This window comes from Tursiops truncatus, chromosome 13 (genome assembly GCF_011762595.2).
Source record: "Tursiops truncatus isolate mTurTru1 chromosome 13, mTurTru1.mat.Y, whole genome shotgun sequence".
In the NCBI taxonomy this organism is placed as follows: domain Eukaryota; kingdom Metazoa; phylum Chordata; class Mammalia; order Artiodactyla; family Delphinidae; genus Tursiops; species Tursiops truncatus.
The window spans coordinates 9,935,060-9,953,362 of record NC_047046.1 but is presented as its reverse complement, the minus strand read 5'-3'; the positions used below and the strand labels follow the sequence as shown (position 1 = coordinate 9,953,362).

The 18,303-nt window shown below is 48.6% G+C and overlaps 1 protein-coding gene across 10 annotated transcripts in view; it reads left to right on the top strand.

The window, feature by feature from the left end:
- CCDC60 (coiled-coil domain containing 60) overlaps window positions 1–18,303 on the top strand; it is a 192,352-nt gene that overhangs the window by 151,794 nt on the left and 22,255 nt on the right. For 6 of the 10 annotated variants that reach the window (XM_019950381.3, XM_073790094.1, XM_033836914.2 and 3 more), the window contains 7 exons: window positions 1,429–1,513; window positions 4,548–4,619; window positions 7,333–7,395; window positions 8,033–8,155; window positions 10,120–10,251; window positions 11,998–12,187; window positions 14,014–14,584. In XM_019950381.3, coding sequence (XP_019805940.1) covers window positions 1,429–1,513; window positions 4,548–4,619; window positions 7,333–7,395; window positions 8,033–8,155; window positions 10,120–10,251; window positions 11,998–12,187; window positions 14,014–14,115 — 767 coding nt within the window. In that variant the 3' untranslated portion in view covers window positions 14,116–14,584. Of the gene's footprint in view, window positions 1–1,428; window positions 1,514–4,547; window positions 4,620–7,332; window positions 7,396–8,032; window positions 8,156–10,119; window positions 10,252–11,997; window positions 12,188–14,013; window positions 14,585–15,884; window positions 15,961–18,303 lie in introns of those variants that run through there. The other 4 variants (XR_004521429.2, XM_033836915.2, XM_033836919.2 and 1 more) reach the window with 4 other exon arrangements.

The window sequence follows — 18,303 nt, the reverse complement described above, 5'->3', positions numbered from 1 at the left end:
AAAGGTGTCCATGTTGGCCCTGTCTTCCTTCATTGATATTCCAAATCTAGCTCATAGTCTCCCAAACCCCTTCCTACTTTTTTTCCCTCCTTAATCGTTTGCTTATTTATTTAGCAAATATCGACAGAGATGCCTGTATGACAAGCAGGGTGCCAACTGCTTGCCCATCTGTATTTGTACAAAACACTTAGGGCTTCCACTCTCCCACTTTTCTTGAAGCACCTAGCTTACTCCAAATATATATTATTTTCCAACTTTTAAGAGTGTCCATGTATTAGATTCCCAGGGCTGCCTTAACAAAGTACATTTCCTGGCTTAAAGCAATAGGAATTTATTGTCTCACAGTGCTGGAGGTTAGACTCCAGATGAAGGCGTCAGCAGGGCTATGCTTCTTCTGAAATCTGTATGGGAGAACCCTTCCCTGCCTATTCTAGCTTGTGGTAGTTGTTGGTAAGCCTTGGCACTTTGGCTTGTAGACACATCAGCAGTCCAGTCTCTGCCTCTGTCATCACATGGCCATCTTCTCCCTTTGTGTCTCTCCCGCCTTATTGCAAGGACACCAGTCGTATTGGATTGAGGGCCCATCCTACTCCAGTATGACCTCATCTTAGTTGCGCCTGCAGCCACCCTATTTCTAAATAAGAATATGAATAATTCACATTCTGAGGTACTGAGGATTAGGGCTTGAACATTATCTTTCGGGAGACGCAAGTCAACCCATAATAGTCAGGCACAAAGAAATATCTCTACATCGTGTAAAAAGCAACAATGTGAAGTATGAATATGCAAATCAACTAATGCAGTGAGGAGTCGGGGGGCACGGGGAGCTGGAGAATGCACTGGAAGTTCTAAAGGGCCCCATCAGCACGGGATGAGCCCCACCTCAGAGTCTTTTCCAGGGAAACTGGAGTCCCAGATTTGTAATGTGAAAACTTCCAGTTACGAAAAGTTTGAGCGTCTACATCAAATCAAATCAAACACATTTACGAGCTAGAGTCGGCCTGCGAATCGCCAGTTTGGAGCTTCAGGTCTTTGGGATCAGAGAGGGTTTTCCCGGGCAAGTTGATCTCTTCTTGGAATTGGAAACAGTTATCTCAGGCTACAGAAGAGTGTTTAAGGGCAGGGTGGAGGGGGGCTGCGGCCAGGAGGAATGAGATGAAACAGGAAATAGAAAGAAGCCAAGACCCTCAAGGCCTCACAGGCCACGGGGAGGAATTTAGCTGTCGTCCCAGAGGAGATGGCCAGTCACTGGTTGGAAGCAGACGAGTCACGTTTACAACCTGCAGACTTCTAGACCCCGGTCACATCCTTCTCCGGCTCCCCAGTACGCCAGAGCAGAGGCGATATCGGCCTGGGGGCTGGGCCGTGACCTGCGCAGTCCTGTCTCACGAGCACCCTGCGGACAGTGACCTCTTGTGTTCCCATCAGATCTGCAGAAGCTCCTGGAGATGGTTCGGGAAGATGCTCAGAGAACAGTCACAATGGCAGATGGGATGCAAAAACAAGCGGCCAGGTATGTTCTTTTGACACCTGGGCAAATAAAGGATGTCAGCATCATAGTGATAACAGAAAGGACAGCAGTTCCCAACGGCTGAGCATTTCCTCTGTGACAAGCGCTGAGCCGTGTACTTTGCTCATGTGTATCACCTCCCTGAGTTCTTCCAATAACCCTACAAGGTAGGTACTGTTGTCTTCATTTTACAAATAAGGAAATGAGGTTCAGAGAGGCTAACGAATGGTAAGGCCGCATCTCGAATCCAAATCTTTCGTATTCCAAAAACTGTTCTCTTATCCACTCCGCTGCCCTGCTTCCCAGGAACCCAGAGGTTTATTCATTCATCCTTTTAGTGAGTATTTATGAATATGGATGGACCGTACTAATTATTGCAGGAAGTGTTATGAAAGAAAAGCTCAGACCTGTGAGAGGACATAATAGGGGCATCTGATCTAGTCCGGGATGGGATGAGAGAAGTTCCCTCCAAAGAAGAAACTTTAAGCTGAGATTTTGGATGAAGCATGAGAAGGAGCTCACCGGCCAGAGTCGCTGGGGGGTCGCCGGGAGAGCCAGCCCGGGGAGTGAATACTGCAGACGGCACATGTGCAAACATGGTCCAAAGGGAGCGTAGCACCTTCAAGGAACTGAAATGCTTCCCAGATGGGATGGGCAGAGATATAAGTCTGTCTGGGGACCTTGGAAGCCACCTCTAGGATTCTGATTTCTATCCTAGGAACAAAAAGAACCCTTTGAAGTTTCAAGCCGGCAACCAATGTAATTGGCTCAGAGAGTCAGACTTGAACCTGAGGTGTCCTCCTTCCGGCGGAAAGCCCTGTCCCCTGGACCTCTGGCCTCTAAAAGCCTCAGAGAGCACGCAGGCTAGAGCTGAAGTTCCCTTTCCAAGAGTAAGCAGAGGACTTCCTGAGAATAAATGAGGCACTGGAGAGGTTCATCGTCACCTTCAGCCTCCTGGGATGCCGGCTATGACTTATCGGTTATTGTTATTAGCATAAGTACGGTTCACCAAGCACGTTCATATGCATCACACCCGCCTCTGCTTGTTAATGATGAATTGGCTGCTGCTGCCTCAGCTCACATCGGGGCTCTGGAGGGTGGCGTTGAAGGCTCTCAGAGACAGCGTTGGCCCTTAAGGCCCCGGTCGCTGCGCCTGATTTATCAGTGTCAAAGACAGATGACAGTGATGAAGCATCAGCTCCAAGAGGCTCCTTCCTTTGCAAGAACTCACGCCATGAAATAACTGGCTTTGGAGTCAGACCGACGTAGGTTCAAGACCTAGTGCCTTTGAACAAGTCCCTCAGCCTTTCTCTAAACCTCAGCTTTCTTATCTGTAAAATGAGATTGTGTTTCATCAAAGCACTGGCGGTGGTACCAAGTAGACTAGGGTCAATCTCCATTTCCGTGATTTAATTGCTGTGTGCTGTTGAGCAAGTTGCTTCACCTCTCTGAACCTGATTCCAATTCTGTAAAATGAGGCTCGTTAACAACCTATCCCAAAGGGTTGTAATGAGAATTAGATGATAATTTCCTAGTAAAGTGTTTTTATTGTTGTGGAAATAATGTCTACGTCACTGAGTCATTTGAAGCATTTAATGAGATAATGCATTTAACATATTAGCATGTGCCTGGCATACTGTAAGCAAGCAAAAATTGGTGACAGTGGTGGTGGTGGTGGTTACTTTTGTTTCACATACAGCGTCCTGTGGAACCTCTGCAGCCACTCGCTGAGACAGGTTGATTAACCAGTACCCAGTACCATGGTCCCATCTCATAGATGGAGAAGGATGGCTGGGAGTGACCTGCTTCAGGTCCTCAAAGACAAAACCACACAAGAACCTGGTTCTCACAGAACTCATCACGTGGCCTCTGCATCCACTGTAATGATAAAATAACCACGGTTACAGTGCAAGAACCTGTTGAAATTTCCCATCCTCTTCAATTCCTCTGGGAGAAGAATCTCCCTAACCCCCTGCTAAGGCAGCAGATATTGAAGGCTTCTCTGTGGAGCCGCCCAGAGACAGTCAGGGGAAGCTGCAGGTTTGCTTTTGCCCTCCGCACTTTAGAAGTGTAGATTCCTATTTCACTTTAGACAGCAGGTCTGCTCCCATCAAGACTGACGTAGGATTCTGGGGATCTTGGGAACCCCTGAAAGCCTTCTCTCCCAGCCCTCAGCCTCAAGGGCCAGACCGCGCTCTGGTCACCTGTCTTAGGGCATTTGGGCTGGTGTAATAAAAATCCCATAACTGAGTAGCTTGTAAACAAGAGACATTTATTTCGCACAGTTTCTGGAGGATAGGAAGTCCGAGATCGAGGTGTCAGCAGATCAGCGTCCGGCAGGGACCCTGTTCCTCATAGACGGCTGCCTTCTCACGGTGTCCTCACGTGTAGAAAGAACAAGCCAGCTCTCAAGGGTCTGTTTTATAAGGGCTTCAATTCCAGTCCTCAGGGTTCCACCCTCATGATCTAATCACCTCCTACAGGCCACCACCTCCTAACAGCATCCTCTTGGGATGAATCTGGGGGGCCATAGACATTCAGACCATAACATCACTAGGAAGATGACCTTTTCTTAAAATCCTCTAGCAGTATTTTACAAATGTCCCTGAAGGTCAGAATCAGCTGGGACGCTTGTGAAAACTACAAATTTCTGGTCTTCATCCCAGACCCGCTGGATCAGAATCCTTAGAGGAGACCGCATTTTTTAACAGGCACTTCAAGCAGGCGTCATTTCATGGTATGCCAGGAAATGCTAAGGTTTGCGAAGCATGCTCCCTGCACACCTGCATCGGAAGTCTGTGTGTGTGGTTTTAAATGCAGCTTCTGGGGTCCCACTCCAGGCCTGATGTATCCAGATCTCTGGGAGTGTGGCTCAGGAATCTGCATTCTCATTCTGAGCAATTTTTCCGGGTGATTCATGCCCTCCTGTAGAGCCTAGGGTCCCTGCCCTAGAAGGAGCACTCTCCCACAGATGTTTAGTGCCTTGGGGAGCATCATTTGTTCAGCGCCTTATTAAGTGACTCATCTTGCTTTGCAGTATCTTCTCAACGCTCAGACAAAACAAGAGTGATTCTGCCTATAAAGACATGCAGACCACCCGCAAATCAAGGTAGGAAGGCCTGGGGCCCTAGCAGGTGGGTCAGGAGGCACCGCACAGTTATGGGTGGCGTTGCAGAGATGCCCCTCACCAGACTGTGGAAAGTGGGGCAGGGAGGGGGATCTTCTTCCTTATTCCCTGGAAATAAGTTCCTTAACTCCCAGGTCTTGGGGGTGAGTATTCAGCCATTTCTTCCCAATAATCGTATACCATGAAGTTACAATCTTCTGGTAGTGGAGGGATGAAGTGGGGAGGGTATGTTACAGAACTACCTCTTCCCTTTTTACTTGGGTGACTTGTAATGGGGGAGGTAAAGGTCTGCCCTCAATTCATTTATTCATCTATAGAATATTCCTCAGTCCCCGCTGTATGCCAGGAACTGTGCTCAGCTCTTCAGAGATTCAGCAGCAAACAAGACAGGAGCAGTCTGACCACGTGGGTGGATCCCACTGTCTGGTCTGGGGTCATAACTCCTTTTGTGACATAGATTCTTTGACCATCCGAGGAAGCTTACAGACTCCTTTCAGAAAAAATGCTTTCAAATGCAGACGATAAATGACAAAGGTTTACAAAGAAATCTATAGTAATATCGATTACAATATTACAACCAAACGTGAGATATATAGTCGTCTGTGAGCTTCTTTAGCAATACCTTATACAATAAGACTTAGCAGCAGGTCTAATAACTACTGTAATTTTAGTGTCAAGTGTAAATGATTTTTCAAAATCTCTCCCACAATTTTAACGTGATGTGGAGAAGTGGTGACTTCCATTTCTGTGAAAGGCTGGGTGAAGAGGTAAAAGCTGTTTTTTCCATCTGCGTTCATGGACCCCTTGCATCCTGCCCATGGTTGAGAACTGCTGTTCTAATGGGAGAGTCATGCGTTTATCAAATAACACCACAGAGGTAGCTGTATAATCGTGACTGTGGAAAGCATTCTGAAGGAGGATTATGGAGGATTTGGTGAATGTTGAGCATCAGGGTTCTAACCAAGGCTGAATTTGACATTTAAGCTGAGACCTGAAGGAAGAAAGAAGAATTAGCTAGCCTGTGTCTGGGATCTGGGATCTGCATTCTCATTCTGAGCAATCTCTCCAGGTGATTCCTATGCCCTTCCCCCTGTAGAGCCTACGGTCCCTGCTCTAGAAGGAATAGTAGGAATAGTGTTCTGAGCAGAGGGAATAGCATGTGCAAAGGGTCTGAGGCAGGAGGAAGCTTAGAGGCACTGAGCAAAGACCAGTATGGCTGAAACTCAAGGAGGGCCAAGGAGAGGGGAGACTGAGACAGGCAGAAGGGTCTTTTGTTGTTGTTTGCTGGTTTGTTTATCACAGCTAATAACACTGCTTCCTTCCTCTCCTGCCTCCCCGCCAAGTCACACTATCAGCCCTAGAAGAGAGCCGTCTACAGGAGGAAGGTCAAAGCCAGCCTGCTCCCCCAGAGAGTTCAGCAGCAGAGGTTGGGGCAGCTGGGTGGAATCCAAACACATGGCCTTCTGGGTATTATCACTAGGGCTCTGCTTCCCAGCAAGGTGGGATAGGGCTTGCTCCATCACCTGCCAGACCTAAGGTCTCTAGGTCTAGTCCAGTGAGCCTCTGGGAAAAGCAGCAAAGGCGGGGCCCTTTCCTATGGGGAGTGGTCTGGGAAATGGCCTGAAGAAGCCCCGCCTGCCACAGGGCTGGAAGGGAAGGGTTAGCCACACATCATAGGGATAAGAAAAACAGTCTTACCCTCTAGAGTCACACAGATAAAGCAGTCAAGTCAGTTTCTCAAATGTTCAGAGAAACAAAGGGAGGCAGCGTGTGAGAGAAGATGCTGCAGGCCCAGGTCACTGAAGGAGGACCTGGAAGAATGTATGGGGGGATGGGCGCGGGCAAAGACCTTCACCCCCATCTAGGGACCCTACCCAGGCAGAGTCACAGGAGGGAGCAGCTGCTTAAGGAATTCACCCCCACCCCACCCCCACCTAGAAAGGGTCAGATGACCAGGAGTTGACTGATGACAGATGAGGAAACTGATGACCCAGAGCAGAGGTGCTTATCCACAGCCTGGGAGAAGGCAGCGCCAGGGCTGGGCTCTGAACCCAGCTCTGCCTGCCTCCAGAGTTGAGTGCAGTGGGTGCTCAGCGCCAGGGTCCAGCTTAGAGAAGAGCAGCCTTGAATGAGGAGGCGGCCTGGGGCCGGGAACACCACAGACAATGTGCCCAGGAGGACTCGACCCCCCCCCACCCCCCTCAACCCCCCACCCCCACCCCCACCCCCGCTCCCGCCTCGAGCAGGTCTGCACTCAGCCCCAGGGTAAGTGCTGACAAGTGCAGAGAGGAGGATGGTGGGAGGGTCCGAAATGAGCCTGTCCTCCAGATGGAGAGACCGATCTCATCCAGATGAAGCTGGGATCCAGACAATGTGTCCTCCCAACAATATGCAGAGGCAAGAGGCCACAGCTGGACTTGGAGAGTCAGAGCAGGCAGAGCTTGCTCTAGGCCATGAGACAGGGCGGGATCTGAGCAGGTAGAGAAGAAACGAGGACTGTCCAGGCAGTGCATCCGGTAGGAGTAAAGGCCAAGACGCGGGGGAAATGCACATCGTGTTCTATTTCTGATGCCTCGATTAGAACCACCGCCCTCACCTGAATCCTGGTGGCCAGCAGGTGTCATGGGGGCCCTAAAGTCACCCTTTCTGGAAATATAAGGCTCCAGGCAACTTGAAACCAACCTTTGTGTTTCAGTGACAGATCCAGCAGTACAAGTGGAGACAGCCACTCCCAGGTGCCCCAGAAGAAGTCTAAAAGGTAGGCCAGCTGGGCAGCGGAAGATGCCAGGTAAGAGGGACTGTGGCAACTCTCCATCTTCCCAGGGATGTAGAAATAACCCGGTGCACACCAGACTCCCTGAAGCCATAGACACACCTGAAGGACAAAGGACTCCCAGGGCAAGGGGCTCACGGCCAAGATGCTGAGCAACCAGACCGACAACGGCAGCAAGTTCTTCCTTCATGCTTGGCGCTGGGCAAAGCATTCTGTATTCATTATCTTGCTTATTCTTCAAAACCAATCCTATGAGCCAGGGCTGGTGTCCCATTCTGCAGAGGAACAGACGGAAACCCGGCCAGGTGAAATGTCTCGCCAGAGGCCACACGGCTAAGAAGTGGTGGTACTCTCAGTTCCATCACACCGTCCTTAACACCTGCTGGGCTGAAGAGACCAGATGTCTCTCTGTGGGCTCGTTTAATAAGGCTTGACCCACCAGCCTGATGTTTTTGGGAAGATCTATCTTTCCTACCTCCAGGGGAGTGCTGAAGGAGGCTCGAGTGAGGGTGGAGAACCTGGGTGGGTGTTATTGCAGAGCACCTTGGGGCCCGGGGAGGCCAGCCTCGTGGGCCTGTCCCTTGGGCTCCATCCCCCAAGCCCTTCTCATCTGTGTCCACAGCCGCAGCAACCGTGACATCATCCACTGCAAGAGTGGGGTGTGTAACGCCCTGAGGGCCAAGTTTAACAATGTGGCCCAGGAGGCTGGCCTCTGTCTACAGGACAAGATGGAAATCCTCATGAAGTAAGGGCACACATATATCCGTTCACTCAAAGGACATTCATCTGACACTTACTCTGTACCCACCAGATGCTAGAAGTTGGGGTTATAACAGGGAACAAGAAGGACCTGTTCCCTGCCCTCAGGGAGCTTGTAGTCTCCTGGAAAATATGGGCGGAGACAAAATAACTGAATTGATAAATTTATAGGTACAAATTATGATCATGCTATACTGTAAGAGAACAGGGTTCTCGGAGAGAGAGAGAAACCATGGGGTCCTCCTAATGCAGGTTGGGTAATCCAGGAAGACCTCTCTAAGGAGATGGTGTTAAGGCTGAGCCCTGACACATGGAGAGGAGCTGGTGGTATGGTGAGAAGGTGGAGAGACATTCCAGGCAGCAGGAAAAGTACAGACAAACTCCCGAGGTAGGAAGGGACATAGAACATTTGAAGAGGAGGGAGAAGTAGTAGGTGAGCTCTGCATCGTGCCCAGCCATAAACGTCATGACTGAGACTTGGAACTTGACTTTCCAAGCAGCAGGAGACAATTAGAAGCTTTTCTTTTCTATTCTAACCAGCCGGTCACTGCCTCCCTTCCCACCTGACCCCTTGACTACAGTGACTATTTTCACCCCAATGAACTCATCCATTCAGCGAAGGTTTCCTGATGACCCTTTGCCCTCTTGCCCTCTCAGGGTGGAGGGACCAGCTGCTCTGGGCCACAGGTCCAAAGTTGACTTGCCCCTACCTTCTGGGAGCTCCCAGTCTAGTGAGAGAGACAGACAAATAAAGAGGCGATTACCACACAGGGTGATGAGGGCCAGCATGGGAATAAGGAGGGGGCTAAGGGAACACAGAAAGGTCCAAGGGAAATCAGAAAGGTCTTCCTGGAGGAAACAATATTTTCAGCTTAATAAAAATAGGTGATATTTCCAGGGCACTTACTATGTACCAGACATGGGTGTAAGAGCTTCGTTTTTATTACTTGGGCCTCACAACAGTCCTGTGGGGTAGGTGCTATTATTAGACCCATTTTACAGATGAGAAAAGTGGGCTCAAAGATGTCTCTTGTCGACGGCCACACAGTGGTTAAGTATTAATAGTAAAGGTGGAATTCAAACCTAAACCGTCACACAGGAACAGTAGGAGGGAAGAGAGTTCCAGGGAGAAGCAACAGCGAAGTCCCAGAGGCAAGAAGGGGCACAGTGGGCCATAAACTGCCAGTAGTCGGGTGTGCTGGGGCTTAGGTTGTTTACAAGGTAAGCGGAGAGACAGACAGAGGCCAGATCATAAAAGGCCTTCCTAACCCAGCTGTGGAGGCTGAACTTTATCTCAGAGTCTTTGTTCACGAGCCAAACCGTAAAATGCTGGGAGGAAAGGGATGGAAAGGATAGAGATAAAGCTGGAGGATGTCGTAGGGGCTGAACAATCCAGCGCCTTGGAGGGCAAGTCACTCAGAGGACTTTACTCTGAGTCAATGGAAAGCCATTGAAATTCATAATATATAGGTGAGGACATGGTTATATTTGTAATACAGTCTCTGTGGAGAGATAGGACATATACACCAAGTGATAAAGGGAATGGGGAAGAGAGGAACCAACGTGAGTTAAACACCTACTGCGTGTCTGGCACCAAGCGCAGCACTATACCCACATTGTCATTTCCTCCTCACCACTGGGATCTAGGAATCGTTATTATCCTTCATTTTACAGACGAGAGAGCCGTGTAAATACAATCAAAAGTAGGGAGAGAACGAGGGCTGATTAGAAAGTGACTGGATTTAGCGAGACTTGAGCATTTCAGGACCTCGGAGAGAGCTGTATGCCCTTGTGCCCAAAGCCAGCTTGTATATTAGAGTGGCTGAGAGGGTTAAGAAGGACGGCAAGAAGGAAGAGGTGTTTAACTCAGATCTCGAAGGGCAGCTAGGATGGTTAAAGGAGAAGAGTATCTGATTCTTCTTCCTCTTTCTCATGCAACCTGTGATGCAGGCGCCAAGAAGAAAGAGGTCTCCAGAAGTTCCGTTCTTTTGACCTTGTCTCAAATTTCCAAAAGGATGTAGCAAAAATGAGACACCACATCTCCATGGCAAAAGGAGATGCAGAAGAAATTGCACAGCACTGGTAAAGATCCTGAGAGCCAGATAAGACAGTCCCTGAAGTGGGTGAAGGGGGCAGTGGTGTGACAAAATGACCTTTGATCCCATTATCCTTCAAGACACAGAGAGGCATCACTCCAGAACTGTCCTTGGCCACCAGTACCACCACCCCCCCAAACCAGGCTATATCCAGAGTACAACCAGGCAAGAACCCCTCAGTCCCCGAATGGCACATAATCTACCCAGCTGTGTTCTCCTATTTACCTTGTCTGATCCAGCTTGCAAATCCTATCCAAGCTATCTCCTATAAGAGAGGCAGAAGAGGCAAACCAATCTGAAACTTCTACAGATTCTGAGGTCTATGGGGGGAGAACTATATTTCTCCAAATAATTTAACTCTTAAAGATACAAAGCCAGACAGGCATATCCCAGGACCCCTGTGCGCCAGCACAGGGGGGATAATAAGTACAACAAAAAGCAGTGGGAATCGAGTGATTACTGGATGGCAGACACTCTCCTAAATTATCTATTTTATTCCCCACAAAAATCCCGAAGGGTACATATTAACCCCCCGCTTTACAAACGAGGAGATGTTAGGCTTTAAACCTCTGTCTGACCTGTCTCTATGCTTAGCAGCAATAAAAAAGTGGAGTCTGATTTCCCAAAGCTCCATCCTGTCAGGATGAGTAAATCAGGATCTACGAGTAAGATGGGGAAGCCTGAGAACGCACCCAGAATCCCTCCAAAAATGCTAATAATGCAGAGCGGGGGCTTACAAAGAGACAGGAATAAATATCTAAACGTAGATCACAGATAGAAAGCAGTATGGGCAGCCGCAATGTATGATGGAGGATCAAGTTCTTCAACTTTTTCTGCAATCAGGGAAAAAAACCTTTTTTTCATGAGGTACCACTGCTGCCATCACCCACACCTGAACCCCCAGGTTAGAACCTACCTCGTTCCCACCATCTCAAGGATGGATTCCCAGACTACCTTCACACGCTGTCATCATATTAATAGAGATTCTTGAAATACACAAAGCTGTGACTCCTGCTTACTCGTTATCAGGGACACGGAAAATACACACACACACACACACACACCCCCCCGCAGCAGCAGCACCTTGTATGTGAGAGCCTCTTGCATCCTAGAAGGTATCCCGCAGATGTGTCTGTGTCCTCCCTGGCTTGATTAACTCTCAAAAGAGAAGCTTCACAGCCGCATAGCACAGGGAGATCAGCTCGGTGCTTTGTGACCATCTAGAGGGGTGGGATAGGGAGGGTGGGAGGGAGACGCAAGAGGGAAGAGATATGGGGACATATGTATATGTATATCTGATTCACTTTGTTATGAAGCAGAAACTGACACACCATTGTAAAGCAATTATACTCCAATAAAGACATTAAAAAAATAAATTAAAAAACCTTCAAAAAAAAAAGAGAAGCTTCAGAATACCAGCGTTCTTCCTTTCTTGTAACTTTTCACGTTGTCTGCTTGGTAGAAAAATCATAAACGCATCACTTTAAAGCATGCCCTTAATTTTTTTAATGCGATGCAAATCGTGCTCCAGCTTTTACTATCCATAAAAGTAAAGACTTGCCTGACCTGTGGGCACTTTACATTGAGGGGGGAGGAAAGTCCCCCAGATAAAGACAGACGCTGCCTTGGAGACACCACATGAGTGATAGAGATAGTGGAGATGGGGTCCCTGTGGTGCCCAGACCCATCTCCCAGCAGTTTCCTAACTGACCCTCTCCTCTTGGAACTGAAGGTACTTTGACCTGCTGTCCAAACTCCCTGAGGATCTGAAGAATTTCCGCCCTGCCAAAAAGATCCTGGCGAAACTGCAGAAGTTTGGGGAAAATCTGGACCTGAGGATCCGGCCGCATGTTCTCTTGAAGGTGCTGCAGGACATGAGGGTCTGGGAGCTGTGCTCTCCGGACATCGCGGTGGCTGTCGAGGTACTGACCCCCTCCTTCCCCCTCACAGTGCCTCCGGCACACTCATTCATTCCTCTCTCAACATCCAGGCACTGTTTAAGTTTTTAAAGTTTTAAAAAGACATAAAGGCCTTCATGGAACTCATCATCTAATAGGAGAGCTCTTGTCACGTGACCTTGGTTGTTCAACTCCAGGGGACGTTATATTCTGTGTAAACGGTGCCCCCTGGAAACTTGGAGGTTTTGGAGAGACATAAATAAATGGACATGTGAATACAATAACTGGCGATCATAAAAAGGGGCACTCTAACTCTGGCAGCTTAAAATTGTGGCCCATGGACCTCACGTGGGTACTCATTAGGAATGCAGAATCTCAGGCTCCAAAGCGTATCTCATCAGCTCAGGATCTACATTTAAATGAGATGCCGGGTGACGTGTATGGACAATAAAGTCTGAGGAGCCCTGACTTAAGGTAAACGTAGAGGAGGCTCATCGTAACTAGAGCCACTGGGGAAGATGACTTTAAAGCTGAGATCTGAACAACGTAAAGGCAGCGCCGTGAAGAGAAGGGGAGGAGCAGGCCAGGAAGAGGGAACAGCTGGTGCAAAGGCCCCAAAGCAGGACAAAGCTTGACCTGTTCAGCGGCAGTCAGTGGGTTTGGGAGGAAGAGAACAGGAAGATGCACAGTTCCAAGGGGACTGAAGAGGAGTCTGTGCAGATCTCTGATGGTCAGGTTAAGGGTTTAGGTCTTATCTGGAGGGTGCTGAGGAACCACTGAAGGCTTGGCAGTAGTGGCTTACCTTCCCTACCTACCCTAGAAGTTCCTAGTTCCCTTAGGGCATCAAAAGGGGCCAGCAGATGGGGACGGGGACGGCCCACACTAAGGTATTAACAGGTGTCAGTGGAGTCACCTCCTTAGCTATATCTGATGGCACATGTCCATTTTAATAGGGCTTTCAGTGCCTCAAGGTGAAGAAGTGACTCAAGGGGTAGCATTCTCAGTCCTCTCGCTGTTTTCATGAGAGGTTGGCCCTTCCACAGGCTGACCTGGGTTGTGTATATGGGTACAAGGTCAGGAGTGGGGGAGGGAGGATGACCCTGTGGGCAAGTTCATCCGCCCAGACTCTACTTCCCACATCCTGGGAAGCTCTTTCGGGAGAGGCTCTGGCAGGCTACTCCAAAACTAAGTCTAGGGCATCTGTCCAGTTACGGGGTCTGCATTCCCCCTGCCAATTGTGGAGGCCGTGGAAAAGGCAGTCGCTGAGTGGGTAAGAGGGGAGGGGGCCCGGATGCTCCCCTTGCACTGAGCTGAGTTCGTGGCCCTAGCTAATAAAGGTTAGCATGCTCTACTCCCCGTGAGAACATCACAGAACTTCTGTTAACTTGGGTGTGGGAGTCTCTCAACCTGGAATCTACATGAAGCTCTATGTTTTGTGTCTTAACCCTTTCCTGGAAGCAAGTCCATAGTTGTCCTCAATTCTCGAAGGGGGCCTATGAACCCAAAAAAGTTTAGGGTCAAATGACTTTTTTAAAAGATATTCAGGAATAGAAAGGAAAGAAAGATGCAGACAACTGGGTTTTCCTGCTCTCTCCAAATTTCTTGGGGTCAGTGGTGACAATGAGGGACTTAACATTAGCCTGCTGAACCGGGAAGCTGGAAAGAGACCCTTTTCTTGAGAGGACCATCCCCAGCGTGATGCCCCAAGCATTCTGAATGCCTGAAGGGTTGGAAGGATCCTGGGGCCACAGCCTCAATCACAGACCTCCCAGGATCTTGTTGGGGAGGGCGGGGGCATGGAGTCTAGCTTTCAGACCAGATCTGAGGCTGTCACTGTGTCTGCCCCTCAGTTTGTGCGAGAACACGTCATCCACATGCCTCACGAGGAGTATATCAGCTGGCTGCAGGACCGAGTCAACGTCCCCATCCGGCCCCACAGTGCCCAGACGTAGTGGGCCTGGGTTGACCAGCGATCCCCGTGGAGGAGGGCTGTCTGCACTGTGTTCCTGTTTCCTACCTACTCTCATGGATACTCGTTATGACCTAGTAGGGGCATCTGGAGACCAGATGACCCTGCCAGCGTCTAGAGGGAGCTCCTCCCAGGTGGGAGCTCCCTCCTGCCTCGCACGCCAGCCTCAGTCTCCCAGCCTCCGTTCCTCACTGGTCTAGACTGACTCTACCTGCTCCCTCTCCAGAATCCTTCGCTCTATTTCTCCTCCTTAAATGCTAGATAATAAAATTGAGTCGAATGTTTGATGTTCAGCTGGGAAAAAGTTGGAGCTGTGGAATTTGGGCGTGGTGTTCAGATCCTGATAATAACATACAGTTATCATTTATGGAGTTTTTGTTATACAACAGGCCCAGCGCTGGGTGGTATTATTGCCTAATAATATCATTTAAATCTCACAATTACTTGGTTAAGTAGGTACTGATGTTATCCCCGTTTCACACCACTGGAGCTAGAGTGTATTTCTCAGCTTTGCATATACTGTCCTGGATAGAGGTGGGTGGGTGGATGGGTGGATGGGTGGATGGGTGGATGGGTGGATGGGTGGATGGATGGGGCATTTCCCAACAAGGCAAATAGTGTGCCAGAAAATCTCGTTCTTAAGAGTCCTTGTAATATCTTGTGCTGGTTTGGGTTGTACAAGGAGCTTAACTTCCTGTCGTCTCCAAATGTGTGTGGGCTCATTGCCATTTAACCTCTTTTCTCATCTTGATCTTCTGCTTCCCTACAACCTCACTAAGCTATAGGACCTGTAGTCATTTTAACTCTGTTACTGATGGCCAAGCTGAATTAACAATGAAACAACTGGACTTGATTTGCGGTTATGCCCCGATTATCAGAACACTCATAAAGGCTGGAGCCCAGCATCTCTCCATGATCCAGAAGGGGTGGAAAGGAAGAGAGTTGAACTGGAACCATTCTTCTGTCTAAGAAACATCTGACTCATCCGTTCACCTATTCAGTTATTTACTCACTCATTCAATGAATATTTATCAAGAGCTCAACATGCATCAACCGGGTTCTGGGTTCTGAGGGTAGAGCAGTGACCAAAGCAGACAAGCTCCTGATCTCGAGCGTTTACATGGAGACAGTTTACATGGAGTCAGCAAAGGCTGATGGGGAGGGCAGAGGGACTGCATGACACCCACACTGATACCCTTTGTTTAGTGTGACTCTGGGACAGCCATTAGGGTACAGAGGTGAGATGCAGTCTGTCAGGAGTCTGCAAAGTTAAGAGATCCTAAACTTCTCTGTATTCAGTAAGAATTGGGGTGAGGGGGAGCAGAGAAGAAAGGAGGAGGGCAAAGGCCTAGAGGCAAAAAGAAGCTTAATGTCATCTGAGGAGCCAGAATAACACGCGTCTGGTGGGACTGTAAGATCAGGTTGGTAGCGCAGAGCAGGGGTTGGGAAGAGAGGGAGTCTGGGGAGGGAGGTGGAAGCCAGATTTTTAGATGCCTTCTAGGCTATGGGGCACCATGGAAGGATTTTCAGCAGGGGAATAATCAGATTTGCATTCAGGAAAAAAAAGACGCCTGTGTGAGGACGAGGCAGGGAGAAGGGCACTGAGATAAGGCTACGGCAGCGACCGTGGGTGGCAGTGGTTGGGGGGAGGTATTAGAAGGGTATTTAAACGGTGGAATCAGCAGAAGTTGGTGTGGCGTGGTACAAGTGGACAGAAGACAGGAATGTCAGGAATCATGTCCGGTTTTTCAGCTCAGAGCACGGGGTGGAGGATGATGCCTTTAATGTACCAGGAGGAGAGGAAGAAAAGAAGGTTCAGAACAAGAAGGTAAGGAGTTCTGTTTTGAGCATATTGAGTGGGAGATGCTTGTGGGACAGTCGAGTCGGGGGACTTAAAACTCAGGAGACAGGGTAGCACTAGGGATAGAAACATGACACCAACATCCTATGGGCCATGATTGTTAAAGCAGGAAGTGGGAGGAGAGGCTAGAAGAGGAGAGGAGAGGGAGGGTCTTGAGGACCCTTGAGGGTCACAAAAAGCTTCGAGCAGCCCACTCCCAGCCTAGCATTGACTGAGGGACTGCTTCGCTCCAGACACTGTGCAGAATGCTTGCCATGTGTTATTTCATCTTCGTGATCTTGCAAGGCAGGGCTCACCTGCTTTACCGATGATGAAATGGAGCTTCCAAAAGGTGTTCTGTACTCACGTCCAGCTGACTCTGAATTCCCTCCCTTCTGCTGCTGCCCTCTAACGCCCCAGCCCTGACTGTATGAGACAAGAATGTCATGAAAGTTATCTGGCTTTTGGAATCATGTCCCAGGAATAGCTCTAATGATGGGGCCTCCTGGCGTCTCATTAACTTACATTTACTCTGCATTCTACGGTTTGCATCTTACTTGATGATCACAGCATCCCTCTGTTGTGGGCATTGTTATAATCCCCATTTTACAAGTAAGGATGCCAACACTTACAGTCATTTGCCAACAGTCACATGGGCAGCAAGTGGCAGAGCCAAGTGGAGAACGTGTCTGTCTTGGGCAGGGGAGATGCTGGAATTACAAGACTTACTCCACCCTCCTGCTTGCCGCTTTCTGGGAAAGCCTATTGCTCAAGAGCTGTAGCGCCATCTAGTGGTATATATTAGTATTATGCTTCCGTCATGCTCTCCAGCAAAATAAAACCTGCCAAAAAGGAAGAAAGCAAGCATTAACAGCTTAGGCAAGGAGTATTTATCCAAACAAAGGAAGCTCTTTTACTACTAAAATAGATTAGGGACCAGAAGGAGGCAATACATCACCTCCCAGCTCCCAAGCTCAAAAAATATTTCTCAGGGAGAAATATTTTGCTGTGAGCCTTTTCATCAGAATCATAATTGAGCCCCTACTGTATGCCAAGCCCGTGCCAGGTGGTCCTCTGTTCCACTGCCCTGACTGAGCCACCTGAGTGGTTATCATGAGAGTTTTTAAAACCCCATGCGCCCTGAAGAAGCTTTTTCTGTAAAGGAGCAGATAGTACATATCTGTTGCATATTCTTCTTATGTACGTGGCCCTTTAAAAATGTAAAAACCTTCTGAGGTTGGAGGTCACACTAAAGTAGACTACAGGACAGATTTGGACCATGGGCCGAAGTGGAACAGAGGGATGGACATGTAAAGTAATCCAATAAAAGTCACCCCCTGAACTTGTGTTGGAACTGGCGAGAAAAAGGGGCTTTCTGCTGGCATTATTGACAATAAGGACAAAATAAGCCTACAGCTTGTGGAAGCCACCACACGGACACTGCCAATAAAGAGAGGAGAACACAGCTGAGGAATGCAGTGAGAGAGATACCAAATCTTGGTCACACCATGGGAGCACCTGGATCTAGCCAGACCTTTGAACTTTTGAGTCATGGGGATAAAGCCTGCTTCCGCCAGATTGAGCTTGGTCTCCTTCACTGGCAACAAAAGGATTCCTAATTAAAAGGAGAAAAGGGATCCGTGTATGAGTGTGACCAAATTCTAGACAGCCCTGAAGAAGGGCTCTTCCTTTCACAGGGCTGGTGGGACAGTAGTGGGAGAGACTAACATCAGATACGTCATGCAGGTAAAGCTAAGAGAAAATCCTGAGTTAAACCCCACGGCACCAATCAAGACACAAAGGACGGACTAGGAACACAGATGTTTTATCACTCAGCTTTGCAGCAGGTGTGAAAGTGCCAATTTAGCTTTAAAAGAGCATAAATACACGTAAGGTAGGGGTTGTGATCAGAGCCAACCCTCCCGTATGTGACAGGAGATGCTGGATAAGTGAAGTCCCCAGCTCCGTGGTCTCCAAAGTGTGGGGTGAGGGGCTGGAAGGGGTGGCCGTTCACTAGATGATCCATTAGGGAGAAGAAAATATCGGAACTTAGAGTTATCTTAACTAAAGTCTATTTTAAGCACTACTAGTAATTTAGATGTGGCTTGACCCTGGAACCTTCACTCAGTCTGTACTGAGAATGGCTCTACGGGTCTGGTATCAGTCAAGCCGGGAAACCCAAGAGGAGAGGAGAGTTCCACAGTATGAAAGGGTTCATCAAGGCATCATCGTCTTCTCATCCTCAGTCTTCCAGTAAACTACAATACTGCTTCTTTTTTTCTATTTTTAATTGTCTTTTGAGATACAGTTGACATATAACATTGTATTAGT